This window comes from Alosa alosa, chromosome 10, assembly GCF_017589495.1.
Source record: "Alosa alosa isolate M-15738 ecotype Scorff River chromosome 10, AALO_Geno_1.1, whole genome shotgun sequence".
Lineage (NCBI taxonomy): Eukaryota > Metazoa > Chordata > Actinopteri > Clupeiformes > Clupeidae > Alosa > Alosa alosa.
This window is the reverse complement of record NC_063198.1, coordinates 2891914-2911808: the sequence shown is the minus strand read 5'-3', so window position 1 is coordinate 2911808 and position 19895 is coordinate 2891914. Positions and strand designations below refer to the sequence as shown.

The following is a 19895-nucleotide window of genomic DNA, read 5'->3' as shown; positions in this document are numbered from 1 at the left end:
AAAGGTCTGTGATGTCATGGGAACAATCAAAACAATTACAAAACAGCAATATCGACTTTCCGCTTTTAGAAAGTGGACTGGGCTGAACATAAGCCAGTGCATGTTAGGAGAGAGGGATGGAACCAGACATGATCCACCATACTGGATGAACGTGTCATTCCACACTGTTACACTATTGTCTTGCTGTGCAAGTGTTTGTTTATTTAGTGTTGTTGGGTTGTGTTGTTCGGTAAGCCCCTTATTACTAATGAGATGCTCCTCAAACTTACCTTCTCCTTTCACGCCTGGTCCAAACACCTTCACCTTGCTGGTATCTACAGCAGGATCGACGGCCACCTTGGCAGGGAAGTTTGGCACAGCCTTACCCCCATACTTCAGCATGAGAGTGTACATGCCTGCAGTGAGGGGAACATAGGTGACTGTATAGGTTCCATCCTTGTTGTCCAGAACCTCGGTCTTGGCCTTAGCTCCAGTCGAGTCAGACACCGCTTCCATGGCAAGCTGGCCAGGTCCGGCTCGGGAGCAGTCCACATTCACCACGCTTGTCTCAGCCACCCTGCCACGCTTCAGCCCAGAGCCCGATGCCACCACCTTGGTGGGGTCAAAGGGCATCTGAATGTCAGCGTGAAACGGGGAACCTGGGATGTGCGTGTCCTCAAACAGGATGTTGACCAGGTACTCTCCAGGTTCGGTGGGCAGGTAGGAGACCGAGCAGGTACCATCACCATTGTCTGAGCACTCAATCTTGGCCTCTGTCGGACCCTCCACGGTCAGGCCAAGCCCACCTGTGCCAGCACCCTTTGTGTCGATGGTGAACTCAGCAGGGTTCCCCACAAGGCCTCCCTTCAGGCCAGGACCAAAGGCCTTCACCTAACCACAGGAAAGCATTTCAGTACAGCTGTGTTACTCTGCCATCATGACATTGTCCAACCCCCTCATACTAACATCAGCATGACTGTCAAGGATGGTCATGAGCATGATATAAGGGGAAATACACAACAGACAGAAATCACAATTGTAATGTAGGGCACAAAACTCAATAATAAGGTTTTTAGATTGTTTTTTCCTGTTTCTTTATCTACCTTGCTGGGATCTGGTGGCAGTTGGGCCTCCACAGGGAAGGGGCTTCCCGGCACTGGGTTGCCATCGTAGCAGACCTCCACTGTGTAGACACCTTCCTCTTTGGGGACGTACTTCACCAGACTGGCTGCCTTCCCAGGCTGGGGTTCCACCTCGCAGGGCACGGCTCTGTTGGAAGGGCTGCTGATGCGGACCTCCAGTCTGCCCTGGCCACCAACCCCTTTGGTGCCCACAACAAACTTCTGATCCTGACCCACCTCCACTCCTGTGTAGCACAAAACAGCAGCTTTACAAAACCTGCTGTTCTAATGTCTTTCATAAGGCTACTCACAACCATTTGGGAAAAACAAATTCATTCTGGGTTTTTTCTTTTTTTCGGCATGATGATCTCTTAGCCATATGCTAAACTATGGACACACTGAACTGAACAATGCTCTTCACACAAGTATGATTAGGAGCAGCAGCAGAGGAGGAGAGCACAGAATGAGCATGGGGCATGCTGGTACTCACGGCTGTCCAGTCCGTCCACCTGGATCTTGCTCAAGTCCAACGGGGCTGCCACACCCACAGCAAAGGGACTCTTTGAGATGGGGTCACCTCCAAATGTTACAGTGATAACCATTTCACCCTGTGGTGCAAGTTGAGTGAAATTCTCTCATTACAACAGTTAAGGCAAAATGCATTCAATTTGCTGTTCCATACCATCATCTATGTCAGTGGTCCCCAAACTACGGCCCGCGGGCCGGATACGGCCCGCCACCTCATTTTGGAATGGAGGTGGCCCCCCAAAACATGTCCGTAGTATATAGCATCCGGCCCGCAGGGGAGTACAACATCGTCAAACTAAAACCTCCGCAATTTTCCCCTATGGCGAGTCTTAACAGTACACATGTAATACTCTTTATGTCCACCAGTGGTTATTTTGGCACTGTTTTGCATTTGCCATCGAAAACGGAATGAAATGTAGGCCTACCTGCAAACAATGTAAGAGGCCTATGCTGACTACATCAGTGCTCAAAGTATTTTAAAAGTTTATCAATTAATTGTTAATAATTTACTAACTTCTATTCAAGTCATATTTCTGGGACTTTCTGGGATAATTATTTCTATTTTTTATTCACTCGTTCAAATGTTCATACAAAGAGTTCACAAAGTTCTCATTAGGTGACTGAAAGTTAGAATGGTGGTCATTTCAGACCACTTCAGCACTTCATAAAATTCTCATAGTTTGAGAACTTTAAATTATTTCTAGGATATTCACAACTTGAGCTGTGTATGTAAAGACACAGAATTCAGAGTTCACACATTTTTAATAAAAATATACATTTGGGACTCCCTGCTAATACTTTTGGGAATGCAAACGTTTTTCTATTAGTATTATTTAATTTTACACTGATATGGCATGATGACAATATAAACACAGCTAACAATGGTATTAAATTGCAATAGCCTATGATTAAATGTAATAGAATATTCAACTAAGGTAGACTGCTGTTGTTCACAGCACTAAGCTATTTATGGTTACTGATTTAGAACTACTCCGAGTCTCTGGCCCTCTCTTGGAGCTAGGCATAGTGAGCTGGCCCTTTGAAGAAAAAGTTTGGGGACCACTGATCTATGTAAATCCCTTTACACACATTCAGATGTAAACTGCACTAGAACGTCAAGAATTAGCCCACAGCATTTCGGATAGAGAATAACGGATCTACAAACTGATCCATGAAAGCAGCTCTCAACTACAAATATATAAGCATTTTCAAAAGAGATGTCTGAGTAAGATTCGACCCGCACTGTAACCATGATAACCTTCAACCGTCAGCACACCAGTGAGTCATACTGGAAACTTGGGACAGCATACCTGTTGGACAGGGGTGTATTTGACAGTGTGGGAGTAATCATAGTTGTCGATGATCTCAAAGTCCTGGACCGGCTGACCTTTGGCAGAGCTGGAAAACTGGACATCCAGAGGTGCTTTGCCTGCCCCTTTAGTGTGCACAGTAAAGTGGGTGGGCTTCCCACACTCCACTCCTACACACAAGGAAAAAGAGAACATTACACACACACACACACAGGGAGAGAGAGAGAGAGAGAGAGAGAGAGAGAGAGAGAGAGAGAGAGAGAGAGAGAGCGAGAGCTAATTCCATATCAATATCAGTTGCTTAATACCAGCATATCACTGCCAATTGATTGCCATCACTTAGTCTGTAGTAGTAGTAGTAACACTTTATTTGTCCCAGAAGGGCAATTATTTTGCAGAGGTAGCATGCAAGGTTACACACACACACACACACACACGTGCTTCCACAAGATAAGTCAAAAGACAGAATTAAAATAAGTCGAAGAACAGAATTAAAAATAATAAATACAAGAAGTGTATGGGGCAGAGGGTTATCTCCGTGTCCTAGAGTTCAGTAACTGAACAGCAGATGGTATGAAGGAGTGTTTGTATCTGTTGGTTCGGGCTAATGGATATTTAAAACGGGAACCAGAGGGTAAGATCTCAAATTCGCTGTGCAGAGGGTGGGTATAATTTAACAGGATGGATTCAGCCTTCTTAATTGCCTGTTCCTCATACAGCATTGACATACTTCTCTGTTGGACACCAGTGACTCTACTACACACCTTAATGACTTTAGAAATGCCATTTTTCTGTTTCACATTGAGCAGGGCATACCAACAGATGGCTGAGAAGGTAAGTATTGACTCAATAAAAGATCTATAGAAGAGAGTCATCAGGGATTTATCTACATTAAACCTGGCCAGCTTCCTAAGACCGTATGCTGACCTTTTTTACACAACATGTCTGTCTTATGGGAAAAAGTTAGCTTGTTGTCAATAATGGAACCCAGATACTTTTATTGCTGGACTATCTCAATGTCCTGCCCATTGATGTTTGTGTTTGTGTGGTTACAGTCTTCGTGTCTAAAATCAATACACATGTCCTTAGTCTTGGTCACATTTAGCTCCAGAAAGGCTTCCTGACACCAGTTCACAAAATAGTCTATGATGGGGCCATCAGTCTGTTGTGCTCATTTATTTTCCTAAAGTATCTTGGTAGACACAGACAAGAGAGACAGCAAAGTCCAGAAGGTCACAATCGCAAGCATTCTGACCTGTCCTTGTGATGCCAGGACCCTCGGCCTTGACCTTCGAGGCATCATGAGAGGGCTCCACTTTAACACGGAAAGGACTAACTGCGATCTCCTAAAGAATGAAACACATTTGGATTATTACATGTGTGGAACAGTGGTCATAGGTGACCGTGATATAGCACTCAATAAACTTCATCCAGTCATACTGGTCATTCTTCTACAGATTACACATAACCCACTTACCACAATTTGTAGACACTGAGGGTCCAAATGTATGCTATTTATGTCCTAATGCTGGGCAAAGGGCAAAGTCTAAAGTGTAACTTAACCTTGCTTAATAACTATGAAAAATCTATTTGCGAATTTAAGATGATGAGAAAGATCCTAAGCACAAACAGCAGTGGGTCAACTTCCCCCTTTAGAAAGTTATTCTGCCCCTTGCACAATACACACTTCCCTCTGCATCACATCACGCACAAGCCTCCCACCTGGTCAGAGAACAGCACTTTGAGGGTGAGCCGGCCAGCTGCAGGGGGGACGTATTTGACAGTGATGGTGTCGTTGGCATTAGGAATGATGTCAAAGTCAAGGTCTTCCTCTTTGTCGCTGATCATGTCAGCATCACATTTGATGCCCACGCTCACATCTCCTGCAGAGGGAAGATTGGTGTAATGAGCCAGCCGTTCTGAACCATACTGGTTAAATAACATGTTGACACTAATTAGTACAGAAATGCATAACTTCAGCGTGCATTGCCATACCTTCCCCTGCCTCAGTGCAGTCCACAGTGAAGTGAGTGGGCTCATTGGCCTTGAGTCCGCTCCTCTCCACTCCTGGGCCGTACACCTTGACTTTGTGTGGATGGCTTCCCTTCCCCACATTGATCTGAAAAAAACAACCATGGAGTGAGTCTTTAACACACACACACCTACCTACATATAAACATATGTGTAAACCATAACCACTTTTTATTGAAGTTGATTAACAGCCAGCAGTCCAACATTATTTCAAGAGCCCAAGAATGCATGCATGACAAAATGATCAAATAAATCACTATTGCTTAAAAGTGCAATATATAGATGGCTATGGTCAAAATTCAAACTACTTCAACAATAAAATTCCAAAAGGTATACTGAGAAGATGACATTTTCCAACAGTCAGTTACGTGTAGTATAAAAAGCAATTGGTCTCATTGTCCCTTATTTCACATTTTTTGTATTTTGTTCAGGTCCTTAAGAAAACAAAATCACCTGAAATAATCAACTGAGAAGCAGACATTGCACAGGAATACTGGGCAACTTTATCTTTTCAGCATGGTTTCAGAATTGTATTGATTTGACATAACCAATATATTGCACATTTAAAGATGTGTTAATTGACAAAAAGCATGCTACACACATTTTGACAATGGTAAGAGAAGAAAGGAGCACCATTAGATCAAGATGGTACAATGTGCTTTGTGACCAACGGACAATACATGACACAGTGATATGGTGGGGAAAGCTTTGCTAAGATCTGCCAATTATTATAAAGGAGCAAAACAAACACATCTTTAAAGATATGATTCCAGGGTCTCAGAGTTTACACCAAAACAGAAACAGATAAAAATCCACTGTACATTCATCCAACAGTTAATCAAATAATCACCCAAATTTTACAGGCAATGCCACATGCTTGAATACAAACAAGAAAGACCTGAAGACAATTACGATGAACTCTGAGTAAAATAAAAACGAACAAGTTTACAAATACCTTTGCCTCAAATTTATTTAAAATGGGCTAACATTCATCTAGAAACACAAAATCATGTTCTTAATATTGTACATCAAAGATGACAGCATCAAAGCAAAACATCATAGCTGAAGTTTCTTCAATTCCAGTTGATGATGTCCTTGAAAATGTCCCCCTCTGGTCCACAGGTAAAGCTTCCGATGCCATGAATCACAGTAGTCACAATCATTTGAGGATTGTCATAACAAGTCTGACATTCATCTCCCTTCAATATCATTACAAATTCCATTTATAGTTATAAAAAGATAAAATTACTGGTATAATACTGAATGAAAGCGATCACTCCTGGAATCACACTTCAGATACATCATGTTTTAAAGGAACACGCTACCATTTTATGAAATTGCGTTATTCACCGTCTCCCCTAGAGTTAGATAAGTGGGCAAAAGCATTTTGTCTCAATGCAAGCATTGGCTTAGTCCGGCAGCACCGCTTACTTACAATATGCTATCCGGCAACGAAGGATTCCATTCACTATGCTAAGCTAAGCTAGTGGCAGCACTGGCGGACTAAGCCAATGCATGCACTAATACAAAAATGCTTTTGCCCACTTATCCAACTCTAGGGGAGGCGGTGAATAACCCAATTTCATAAAACAGTGGCGTGTTCCTTTAACATTGTGAGGTAAACATATAGGAAGAATACTTAAAAGGAAAAAATGAAAACAAAATTATCTTTAGATTATGAGTACAATAAGTATTAATGAAATGATCGGTCCAATCTAAAAAAAAAATCTGAAATAAGCATCCCATTATTTTGCTCAGAAACACAATGAAATCATATTGTTTAGTACCTTTCTAAAAAAAAAAAACTGACATGATTCTAATTAATTGTTCTGTAGTACACTAATTACATACTTAAGACACCAACCACAGAGGAGGCTACTGCAGCACATTAGCACTGAACTGTGCAAACAGACGTGATATGGCGAGAGGCTGTGTAAGTGGTCATGATGATTAGAGGTCTGGTCTTTAGCTCCTGCATCAAAAGGTGGTCCACAGTGTCTAAAGACACTCTGTACTGTGCTGGGCTTTGTCTAAGTGGGCTGTGGTCTCGGCGAGTATTGCTCTTGTGAGACATCTCAAGCAGTGGAGGATCTACACTTGAGCTGACTTGATTCAATTGTGTGCTGGTAACTTTGGACTGCAGTGAGTCTACAGTGCGGTCACTGGCTGGGGCTTGTTTAAGGGGAGACAGTAGAGGCCCTGCAGACTGCACTGAGGGGTTAGTGGAGGCAGACAACTCATCACCACCTGGCCTGGACGTGGGGGGCCTTACCCTGAAGGGGCTGTTGGGCACACTGACCCCTCCCCACGAGATAGCCACAGTGTGTTTGACAGCCTCTGTGGGATTGTATGAGCAGCCATAGACTCCGTCCCCTTGGCTCTTCACCTTCACATCCACTGGAACGCCATCTGCTTTCTGGGAGAGCAAGAACAGAGAATGTGAATAGTAAAAATCACCGGATAAAGGCTTTAGTGCACAAAGCAAAAGATTTTAGTGAACATAAAATTAGCTGAAAATGTGCTATATTGGTCCGCTGAGTCCAGGAGAAGAGAACACTACCTGTGCGATAATTTTCAGAGGACCTTTCCCTGCATCCTTTGCACTGACAGTGAATTCTGCTGGCATGTTGATGACGCAGCCAGTCTTCTCTAGGCCAGGTCCATAAGCCTTAACCTGAAACCAGCAAACACTTATAAACCAGCCCCTTCTGGATATCAAACAATACAATATTGCAGCATTCTTCCTGATACATTATCTGAATATAAAAGTACAAAAATTAACCATTTTAAAACAAGGTGCTACAATACTGCTCAATTATAAAAGCACAAAACCATGGAAAGTTTACTTGGAACATGCTGCAAGTGTGGATGCAATATGAAAAATGAATAAATATGAAAACATTAAAAAGCTAAATGGATGAAAGCATACAGCTGTGACAATGAGGATATGTTCAGTAAGTTCAACAAGTTTTACATCTGGCAACTTTGACCAAACTACATTTATGCACAGGTGTGTGGAATGGTAAGAAGGCTACACTGGGACATCCTAGTCCAAAACCAAAAGACATGGAGTGCTCACCTGGTCAACATTGTTGGCTTTGTTGTCAGGGATGATGTAGGCCATGAATGGACTGTCTTCAATATCCTGATCATCACACATGACGTGCACGGCATACTCGCCAGGCTCTGTTGGCCAGTACTTGACATCACAAGAGCCATCATTCTGGTCTTCACACTCAATCTTAGCCTGGGAAGGGCCCTCAATAGCAAAGCCTACAACAGCCAGTAAGACAGAGTGAGCTAAGCAAGTGAAAGAACAATTGAACCAATACTGAACATGGGTGAACATGACAAACTTCTATAGGGTTTACTTCATTTTGTGTATGATTGTGACAGATTTCCGGTCAGTCATAATCATACAGGTATCGGCACGTTCAGGTGATTTAGAGGGATAAGAGTGAGTTTGTCATATGTTACAGGATAGTTGCTAATCTGGGAGATACCCGAACAAATCCCTGCTGGAATTAATCAAATTGCAACGATTAGCTATCACATAATCTATAACAATTAAGGAGTTCAAACAGGAAATATTACCAAGTACTCCCACATCTGTGCCAATGGATTCTGCCACAAAGTCAGCAGACCTGCCCACCACTCCTCCTTCAAGTCCTGGGCCCCAGGCTCGGATCTTCTGTGGCCCCGCCGCAGTGCCAACCTGGACCTCAAAGGGACTGCCAGAGAACAATTAAACACCATGTCTGACTGCATGGACACACCTTGTTTATTTAAGCAGCAAGAGAATAATTGAGGTACAATAAGTTAATGAACTTCCTATAAAAACTAGCTTAATTTGAGTATTTGTAAAATTGCTTAGAATTGCTTGTAACCTGAAGAACAAACAAAAACAATATTGCTTAATTCCATTACTTTTTGACTGAACAAATGTGAACAGGAAAGTGATGAAAGTTACTGGGCAGGGAGTGTATGGCTGCATGAATGTGTGTGTTTGTGAATGTGGAGGGAATAGTTGGGAGCTGAGCTAAGGTGTGGTGGTGAGTGGAGAAAGCAGGGCAGAGCTGAGAACAGAACAGGGCTGCAATTGTGCTGATCTGGACTCAACTCTGTGTGAGGCATTTCAGCACGTCCACTCTGTTCCTGCCACACCTAGCCTCAGCCAATCACAGCCTCTGCTGCTGTACTCTCAACCTCTCATGTGTGAAGTCACCTGGGCAACCCTGTTCACATGGGAACGGGACTAGTTGCCATCTCAGGAAGACTGATACCTCCTTATCTTCCGTCCTTTAGGTCAAACTCTCTGATAAGGAGATGTGACTTCATGCCTGGTGAACGCTTGGTACACTAGTAGACTGACTGGCTCTTCAACCCTCACCAACCCTGATTCCTCTCCCTCCAGTCATTACCAACACGGTGCCTCCCTCCAAAACAAAACTAAATAAACCCCAACACCACCAAACCATTTGCAGGGGGGCTCTGCATGCTCATTAAACAGAGCTGTCTGCACTGCTATTCACTGGGTACAGCAGCAGTGAACCTGGAACGTGGAAATGTGTGTGAAGACATTAAACTGTTTCCTGTGCTACAGAACACACACTCTGTGCCTATGTGCCAGGATCCCCTGTGGTGCTGCTTTTCCAGACATCAGCGACAAGCTGAGCATGAGGTAATGCCCCGTCCTGCCCTGCGTCTGCTCTCCCTCACTTCCTCTGCCTACCCGAGCAGAAGCCCAAAATTCAGCCTCAAAACATTCTCTCCGTTGGCCTTTTACATCGCTTTGCATCGCTACCACCAGTCATTATGAAACTTCTCTAACTTCGTGGCACTCTGAAAACGAGACTTCTGCGATGGAAGCTGACAAATAGGAGCATATGGTGCTTGTTCAGGGAATTTGCCCATGAAATCACCATCTCAAACATTCTGTGGCAGCAACAGTTACAGCTTAAACATTTTAAAAGCTTTTGAATGGCTGACTTCCCAGCAAGGAGGAAAAAAAAATGAGCAAGACATATGAACAACAGTGTTTTTAAACATCTGTGACTGGTCATTTATCTGCCTGAACATGCATGTACTGTATGTGCTCTGATTTAAGTGCTCACCTCTTTGGAATATGCATTCCTCCCCATGTAATAGTCACTACATACTTTCCAGGCGTAAGTGGGTAGTATTCAAAGGCATTCACACCATCCAGCGATTCCTTCTGCTTCACCAGCTCATCTTGACCCTCTGTTTGGGACAGGGATAAAGAAACACAACTGACATCATGACAACTAACACAGAAAAACAAACAATGAACCACACTAAAAGACAACATCCAAAGCAGTATTATCCACAGCGTCAGGCTTCAGCTTGTGTTTGAGCATTGAATCAGTGGCTGCACAATCTAGAACATTCTTCAAGTGTGCCAATTTTGAAGATTTAATGCAAGCTTAATTTCTTATTGAGAAAAATGCCATATTTCATAATACATTCATAAAAGTGTTTTTGTGTGAGTAAGAGGAGGAGAGGATTAGTATGTGGTGCAGATGCTGGCAAAGAAACAGCACAGATATAAACAAACTAAACTCAAATGATGTATTGACCACTTACTGGGCCCTTTGACTGTGACCTTCAGGTCTCCACTCCCTGCATTCCGAGTGTCCACCTTAAAATCGGCCGTCTGCTTGATACGAACGCCTCGAGGCTGCAACCCACGGCCCGTGGCACGACAGGCATTTGGATTGGAAGCTACAATACAATCACACACATACACACGTATGACTGAGCTGCTGATCCATCTTTTCTAGCATAAAAGCAAAAGTGTGAAGGCAAAACCAGACAGTAAGTGACTAACTGAGAAATGGCTGGTAAACACCAGGAAATATGATATATGGCAAAACATGGCCTTGATATATGGCCTTGCATATATGCATCTTCAGCAGGACTGTTTTCTGCACAGAGATTTGTACAGAGGTTATTTTTAGGCATTTAGGTTTATTTTTGTGTGATCTATTTACACAGATGAAAACTCGTGGCATAGAAATACTAAAAAACACAATTTTGACAAGAAAAAAAAAATGTTTTATTTTGGAAAATCAATTAAAGCACTGTGCTGAGAAGATTGCTTGAGAGGAGAGCTGTGTGTTGGAAAAGCTGCCTCACAGAGATGGAATTTGGTGTTTTACAAGCCCCATGTCCCAGTGCCAGCAGGCCTGTCCTCTCCTGTGCTCCCTCAACACCACCCCTCTCACATCCTCATCTCTGGCCACATGGACATAAACAGCGTTGGATGTACGGATACTCATTTTCCACTAATAAGAGCTTGTGTTTTGTGTTTAATGGGTACATGAGGTAACACACAATACAGACTCATTTGTCTGATACTATAGCCTTTTTCTTTCTTATTGATTAAAACAATGAGATTCCTCCCTCACGGTCAGTTAGTATAGAAGCAGTCGAGGAATGTAAATCAAATGTATTGGACTCTTATCAAGTGTTCAGGTTCGACATGCAAAGAAAAATGTTATCTGTTGCTGGATGCTGGTGCTAGTCTATAAAATACTGCTCTAATGCCTCCACGTATAACATGCTTTAATGTTCTAATAATGTCAGTGCTTAAAGATTAGGGCTGTGAAAATAAAGGCCACAAAACAGACTTCACAAACTTGGCACTAAAAAAAGAGAAACATGCACGACTGCACGTAACATGCACAGCTGGTTAATAGTGGTGGCATTTTACAGCTTTCTATAAAGACTGTAAAGGTCTGTAAGAATACCAGAGAAACACACTCGGTCAGTGGTGTGAAAGCAGATCATTAAACACGACCTGGAACCCATCTCTACATTAAAGCCGTCTTTGTTCTGGTTCATGATTCAGATGAACCATTCCTGTCAACCGAAATGGACGTGTCATTCCACAGTTCAGTTGTGCAAGCAACTAGTGATAGGAAGGAGACCACATATGCCCACTGTGCTTCTTCTTTAAACTTCCTTTAGAAATGAATATATTGTGGTTCAAGCAACCAAATTTAATAATTGCGGATTGCTCACTCATCTCATCGATTATCACAACCAGAGGCACGCATTGGAATGACAGATTAGGCAAAAACTAGAATAACGGTCAGAATAACTGTAACAGAATAACAAGGTCTCGTGGTCTCGCTCTAAAACTATGAGTCTGCCTCCTTCCAATATAGGCTGAGACTCAGTCGAAAGTCTAGGAGTGGGCTGGCTCACGAGACAGCATCAAGCTTCAAAGCGTTCTGAACAGAACCAGTTCTCTGTTGGTTGAAAGGCCAACTCTGGGGTAGATGAACGGGTACCTGGGCCAATCGTGACTGTGAAGGGACTCTTGGGAATGCCGATGCCGCCAAAAGTGATTGTGATGGTGTGGGGGCCAGCCTGGATTGGCCGGTAGGTGCAACGGAACACACTGTCTCCCTTGTCCTCCAAGATGGCCTCGACTGTGTTCTTGTTGCCCTGGGGGTCCTTGATGACCGCTGTGACCTCACCCACTCCGGCCCCTGTGATCAGGAAACAAGAATCATTGTCTGTATTTTGATGGGAACATTTAGTTCTCGGTTATAATGAGTATTCTAGGAGAACAAAAACTAAGTATAGTCTCATAATCTCTAAGATATTTTAACAACACAGCATTTTGTTTTGCTCGTAAATTTAAGAGGTGTAAAAACAGAATATAAAAATATAGAACTATATAAACACTTATAATAAGGTGATTCAATGCACCTGCAGTGTAGATGTCAAAGTAGGTGGGCTTGTTAGCAATATTGCCCAATGGCTCAAGGCCAGGCCCTTTAGCAAGGACCTTTGTGGGATCTCCCTGAGCCTTATCCACGTCTACTTCGAATGGGCTCTTTGGTATTTGCTGGCCAGCAAACAGCACAGTCACCTGCAAGGGCCCCCCAAAAAAGGATTTGTATAGCGTCCAAACACCAACAATTGCTTCCCAATCCAAAAGACAAGCATACAGATGTCTAAACTGTGCCCACCTTGTGCAGCCCCATTACTTGTGGGATGTAGGTCACACTGAAGGTCTTCTTGCCTTCATTGGGAACAGCCTTCACCTGGAGAATAATTGAGATTCTTGTAGTATGAACTGCATTATCCAAACAATTATCACAGCATTCAGAACATCTGTCACACATTTAGCTTTTATCGTGGTTGGTGCAATCACTGCAGTAGGGTTGACTTCAGGACTGGCATGAAGATGAGCCTTGTGATGAGCTCAGCAGTGACTGATCTAGTTAAAGGTTACAGTCAACAACTCTGCCAGGTATGACCTCATGGTTCAGAGTGCAGCTGCAAGGCACTTGACGAGCAAGAGCCCTTAAAGTAGCTGTACTGGTCAGGTGATCGGCAGTGTTAACACTGATGCACATTTAGTTTGTCACAATTCAGAGTCCTACAGAACATATAATACATAGCATATAAGGAAAGGTCAAGACATACTGATCAGGGGCAGAGAAAGAGGCATGTGGATGATGTGTGTTCTACAGAGAGGCGTGTGGATGATGTGTGTTCTACAGAGAGACGTGTGGATAATGTGTGTTCTATAAGAAGTGGCTGAGCTCACCTCCTCCCTGGTGCCCTCTGGGTCTTCAATGTAAACAGTGACCTGACCCTGACCAGCACTGAAGGCATCCACAGTGAAGACAGCAGGGCGCATCACCCTGTTCCCCACAGGCTCAATTCCTGAACACAGAGAAAGTAAGAGAAATTAGCAGAGAAATTATACACAGAGTATGCAAGCACTTCCGTATGACACATTATTAATTGTGTGTAGCAGGCTAAAACATGTTAAGGGCCATCAGTGCCATGCATTGAGAAGTGGCTCTTTCACTGCAGTCTCTATAAGTGAACATTTCTCAACCAATAAACAAAAGACCATCAGCGGTGCTCTTTGAAGAGTGCTAGCAAACGCTCTGAAGCATGCACACAGACAATGGCACGTTATCTCCCCCATAGGTGCCAAGCATAACAGAGACCAACCTGATGAATCAATGATGGCATGCATACGCCTATTGACTTGACTATTCATCACTGGTCTCGACTCACGAGCGAGCATCCTGAACCATTTACTGCTGATTAAAATGGGTGCATCTGGCCCTATTGTTGTGGCAAACAGTAATGACCAAGGATTTCCTCACATTGTGTTTCTAAACAAGGGTTAAGGCCAACCTTGCAACCCCACACTTAAGATAACATAGCTCTTTATTTTGGGATGGGGTAGTGTTTTACCTTAAGTTATGTCCACAATGTCTGAGTGATTACATCAGGGAATATTGGATGTTGGCATTCCCCTAAATGGGAACTTCCCAAATACCAACACCACACAAGCATTACACGTGCACTTCCCTGTGCATCCATGAGGCTAATGCCATTAGAATATATAAAAGACTAAATAAAGATCATTCCAAGCATTTCTTCATGTTGAATCACCACATTTCATCAAATCCAATTCCCTCAACATTAAATCTTGTACTTTGTGCACTTACTAATTACAGCAACCAATTACTAAGGCCATTCTTCGGTGAATCATGAGGCTGCTACAGCTACCACATTTGGATTTGGCAGGCAGGGTGGGGCTGCCAAATACTGCACAGACCAAGGGCCCATCATATGTGCACACACATGGTTCCATTTCTTGAAAAGAAATGGATTTGATTTTCATTTAGCCAGTGCAGGAGTGCAAACATGACTGACGGCAGGCTGCTTTATCCTGATCAGTGACTCAGACACTGTTGCGGCCGGGCCCGGACCCTGGCCCTGACTCAGACACTGTTTTGCATGTAATGCACCAGAGTCAACTCCGGCCACAGGATGCCTGCATGGGACAGGCTTAAAGCCAGGACATCCTGTTGTTTATGGCTACTGTCAAGAACAAAAGAAATAGTCCTCAAGCATGTGTCCTCAAAACACACACACATGAACACAAAAATACACATGTTAACATGTTGATGCATTTACACCCATGCCCAGACTAAAGTGGTAAGTATAGGGCAGAACTTTAAATAAAAGGTTCCCTTTGAGAGAGAGACTGATTTTTACTCATGCTAAAATGAAACCTCAGATTGGGAAGACACTCTAAGTAGCTGTGGAAGGTAAGAAAATTACTTCATGGAAAAAAGTAAAACTGGAGTAAATCCTGAAGATTACTCACATTTAGCCCCTTGCTCTGTTGATTGACTGTATTATTTAATACAGAGCTTCAATTAGGTGAATTCAGAGCTGCTATTGGGTCCTTGTCTGGCTATTCCCATGGGCACATGTACACTCAGAGTTACTGTGCCATGGCAACTGACAACCTCAAAACAACATTTTTTAAAATCTATTTGACCTCTATTTGAAAAGTGATACTTTCTGCCACCATTTCTGCTTCTTATTCATCACATCCTCTAGGATGGACATCAGTTGGCTTGAATCTATTCAGATTGTACACAGTACCTGGGCCGTACGCTCTGGCTTTCTTTGGGTTGAGTTTGGGTTTGAGTGGAGCACCAGGCTTCAGCTTGGACTTAGGGAACTGGGACAGATACGTCATGACCGATTGCTCATCAACACTTGGGTCAATGATCTCCTCTGGAGCGATCACCTGAAGATATACAACTTACAAGGTTAACATCGATAACACACATACTGCCTAGTATAGTTCTAACTGTGCGGTTTGTAAAACAAACAAACAAACAAACAAACAAACAAACAAACAAACAAACAAACAAACAAAACAAGGGATTCCTAATAGCCTTAAAAAGAAAAAAAAAAAAAACTAAGCTAACTAAGCACTCCAGGCATTTCATAAGAACAGCACATGGTCAAAGTGCAACACAGGTGTGGCTGAGGTGTGTAATGGCTGATCTTACATTTCTAGGAGAGGGTAATGCTGCCTGTTTGATGAATTGTGAGTAATGCTATTCATCATGAGCAAGTAGGTGTGTGTTTGATATGAGGGCTAGTTCTTTTCAGTGAACAAATGGTTTGGTTAGCTATTGAACATTTAATCTACTTTAAAGGGGAGTCACCACCTCAAAGACAAATAAAATAGCTGTTCTGCAATCATTTTTCAGGTCCTCTTTTAAATCATAACAGCAATGCAATGTCAGACTTGTGAATGTGAATTACATGAACTCATCTTGCATCTCAGCAACATACAGAACATTAGGTCAGGCAGGTCACCTTCTGCAAGTTCTACTTGGACAGAACAAGTTTCAGTGGTGGTGCTCCATGTGTACAAGGAAGATAACTTGACCATTCTTAAAGCAGTTATGGACTCGGGCTCACCTGTGGGATTCCCAACCAATCATCAGCCAGTTGCATGGCCTCTGTAGCATTGTCCACAGGTTTCGCTGTATCCCATGTCTCCCAGTCTGGACACAGACCTGTAGAACAGCACATACACCACCCAAATCAAACATATCATATTTTCCGAACTATAAGTCGCACCAGTCAAAAAATGTGTCATGAAGAGGAAAAAAAAACCCACATATATAAATATATGTTGCACCCGAGTCACAGGACTAGCCAAACTATGAAAAAAAAGTGCGACTTATAGTCCGGAAAATATGGTAAAGCCAAGATCGAAATGATTTTTTTCTAGCTATGAATTAAGCTTAGTACAAGTATCTATTTATATCTAATACTGTACATCATTAGGATTTGCTTTAAAATGATCCCAGAAACCACTGATTACATAAGTCCATGTTTTCCAATCAACTTGGTAATGCCCACTGGTGGCCATCTTACCAGGGGCACAACTGTCCACCAAGGCACCCAGGGCTTTTCCATTCTGCCAGTCCTGGCTGAAGTTGGTGATTGGCAGGTCAGGCACTTTGTTCTGGATCCATCCCAGCAACCGCTGTTTGGGTGTCTGTTTCTTGGCCTCTTCGTCATCCTCATCCTCCCACACAGGCATGGAAATGGAGTAATGCAGGATGAGCGTCCACACCATGCCAAGGATGAGCTTCAGGTTTCCATCTACGATTGCCTTACTGTCTGCAGGAGAACAAGCACAAGTGACAGGGGGGTCAGTCTCCTCTAATGGAGAAGAAATCATAAACACTGGACTCCATGTGAAGCAACAAAGACCTCATTAAAATACTGAACTGGGGACTGTTTGTGGCCCAAGAATACTTCAACAACATATTGGACTGCGTACTACGCATCAGCGGGCTGGGGGAATGACTCCATTACTTCATAGTCAGATCGAATCCTGAAAGCTGTTTAATGTGTTCTAAGACTTGATGGGCTGTGTGAGTGCACTCAGAATGTGTGTTCATATGTGGTTTTCTGGCACCAGAGCACCAGGCATGTCCTTGGCATTTCAGCCCCTCTTTGCTACAAAGTTCTGACCCATCCTGCCCAAGAGACAAGAACGGACATCTGCATGGAGTGCTCTAATTATCTAGGCTGTCGCCATGGCAGCCCATTGTTCCAGGGGATCAGCCGAGGAGCAGAGAGGGCAATGGAGGGAGATGGAATCTGCGGTCCTTGACCGAGTGCAGGACTGTGAAAGTGTCCCAAGGGCTTGCTTCTAAAGGTCAACACATCTTTGAACTTCTAAGTTTTTATTTTGACAAAGTAGTATAGATAAAATTAAGAGGGCACAGCACAACACTGAATCAAGACATTTATCTCCATGTACTTGAATGTTGCCCCAAAAGCACGCGCACACAGACACAAGGTCAGGGTAACACAAAAAGCGCAGAACGAGAGACATGGCCATGTTGACTTCATAAGGTACTGTGCATGATTTTTAACATCTCAAGTCATAATTATCAGGGCTTAAATTTCACTGCGGGATTGCGGGTATTGCGCATAATTTGTTGAAGTCCCGCAACTCTAGCCATCATAATGCGAGAAATTCCCGCATACACTTTTACAGCCTGTCTGATGACGTTAATATAATCATGAAGTGGCGTGAATGCGGTGCTATTGACCGGACGGATCAACTACCGAGTTGAACTGAACATAGCCTCATGCAGACGCAGACACACACGGAGGGAGGGAGAGGGAGAGGGGGAGAGGGAGAGGGAGAGAGAACCACTTTGCGCTTACGCAAATAGGCTACGCAACCAAGGCAAACTTTTACATCTGGAAAGAGCTCCTTGGTAACCATCCTGCTAGCTCAGGTCACGTAAACACTTGATCCCAGAAAGATTGTCTTCGATTTGTTAGTTTTTTGAACATTTATTTTATCTAATGACATAGAAAACATAATGAATTGCATCCACATATCCTTATGTATGGAGCTAAATTTGTCTCAATAATATTTGTATATGCGCAGAGGGGGATCCACAAATATTTCTTGATTTGCATGTGTGTTTTGATATCTACAAATAATAATAAAAAAATATATAAAAAAAAAAAAAAAAATGTATTTGTAACTCGTATATTGATTTTTACAAATATAGATGTGCATTTGTAAATAAAATGCCATTTGTAAAACCGAAAATTTCATTTGTGAAATGTGATTCTGCATTTGTGGATCACCAGCACACGCATTCTTCGCTTTCCAAAGTTCCGTGTTTTTGAGACGTTCACATGAAAGTCACACAAATCCACACGTAAATAGGCCTACTTTCACACAGAAATCGCAATCCAGTATATGGTGACATCCACAAATATTTCTTGACTTGCATTCGTGTTTTGACATCCACAAAAAAAAAAATTATTCATATTTGTAACTTGTAAATTGTTTTTCACAATTGTAGATGTGTATTTGTAAATTAAATGGCATTTGTAAAACTGAAAATTGCCTTTGTGAAATCTAATTTTGCATTTGTGGATCACCAGCACACACAGTTTTCGTTTTCGCATTTGTGGATCACGTATTTTTGAGACAAACTTTGCGGCAGAGAAGCCACCCAGATCCACAATAGAGTGTGGCTACCCGACCCGAGCCCGACGGGTCCCGATGGGACCCGACAGGTCGGGTCGGGTTCGGACAAATATTTAGAAATTGTAGTTGGGTTCGATTCGGGTTCGGACACATGGGGGCGATATGCATTGGAAGCTTTACATTTAAAATTCCTTATTATGTTGGGTAACCAACAGGTCTGCTTTACATGATGCGAACGTTTGTTTTTTGAGAATAAAGTAAAATGTAAAAAAGACCTAATAGCTTTCTTCCTGTGTGCAAGATTTGTTTATCGTGACAACGCATTTTAGGCATGCCGCCTGAAATGCACACGCGTTGTCACGACTACATAAACAAATGGTCATGCACATTTCGCACATATGCACATAAGCAGTCTTGGGTGACGTTAAAAAAAGTTGTTAGCCTATCAGGAGATTTTAAGATTATTTGCGTTGCATAGGCTACTGTGGTAAAGACATAGGCTACCGGTAGGCTATAAGGTCGTCTCGTTCACTGGATGAGGATTTCCTTTTTGTCAACGGTAAGACAAGAATTCTATTTCAATAGGCTATGCTTGCTTGGGCCTCTTGTGTTAATGTGCGCTGTATGTGACCTGCGTGCGTGCACGCTCATCTGATTCTGTAGACAATTTGTTGTGTGTTCCGTTTAATGGGCTAAAAAGACATGCTATCCACAAACGTGAACGTTTAATCACTAGCATGGGAAATAACTGAGGCATCATCTGCGTCGGGCTCGGGTCGGGTTCGGACATAAATAAAAATGCCTGTCGGGTTCGGACGCAACTCTGTCGGACGCGGGCCGGGTTCGGACAGAAATTTGCGGCCCGATCCGCACTCTAATCCACAAGTAGCCTGCTGACACTTTCTAATCCAGTAGATGGCAGTGGGTTCTATGGGACTCATTACCAGAGCCCGTTTACGGAGAGCCGGATCACTCCCTATTAACTCCATTGTACCTGCAATGTGTTGCAGTTCCGCTAGGGGCGATCACGAATAAGTGCAAAAACAATGGGGGTCTATGGAGCTAGACGGCTAAATT

The 19895-nt window shown here is 43.0% G+C and overlaps 1 protein-coding gene across 1 annotated transcript in view; it reads right to left on the bottom strand.

Annotated features, from left to right (window-relative positions):
* LOC125301421 (filamin-B) overlaps positions 1-19895 on the bottom strand; it is a 61405-nt gene that overhangs the window by 24377 nt on the left and 17133 nt on the right. The window contains exons 2-21 of the mRNA XM_048253796.1: positions 16724-16972; positions 16262-16359; positions 15428-15575; positions 13557-13675; positions 12973-13047; positions 12710-12872; positions 12286-12486; positions 10574-10711; positions 10084-10210; positions 8564-8700; positions 8049-8242; positions 7530-7643; positions 7242-7385; positions 4934-5057; positions 4661-4821; positions 4194-4284; positions 2939-3108; positions 1591-1708; positions 1083-1345; positions 270-870 (exon numbers count right to left, since the gene is read on the bottom strand). Of these exons, the coding sequence (XP_048109753.1) occupies positions 270-870; positions 1083-1345; positions 1591-1708; positions 2939-3108; positions 4194-4284; positions 4661-4821; positions 4934-5057; positions 7242-7385; positions 7530-7643; positions 8049-8242; positions 8564-8700; positions 10084-10210; positions 10574-10711; positions 12286-12486; positions 12710-12872; positions 12973-13047; positions 13557-13675; positions 15428-15575; positions 16262-16359; positions 16724-16972 (3435 nt within the window). The remainder of the gene's footprint in view (positions 1-269; positions 871-1082; positions 1346-1590; positions 1709-2938; positions 3109-4193; positions 4285-4660; positions 4822-4933; positions 5058-7241; positions 7386-7529; positions 7644-8048; positions 8243-8563; positions 8701-10083; positions 10211-10573; positions 10712-12285; positions 12487-12709; positions 12873-12972; positions 13048-13556; positions 13676-15427; positions 15576-16261; positions 16360-16723; positions 16973-19895) is intronic.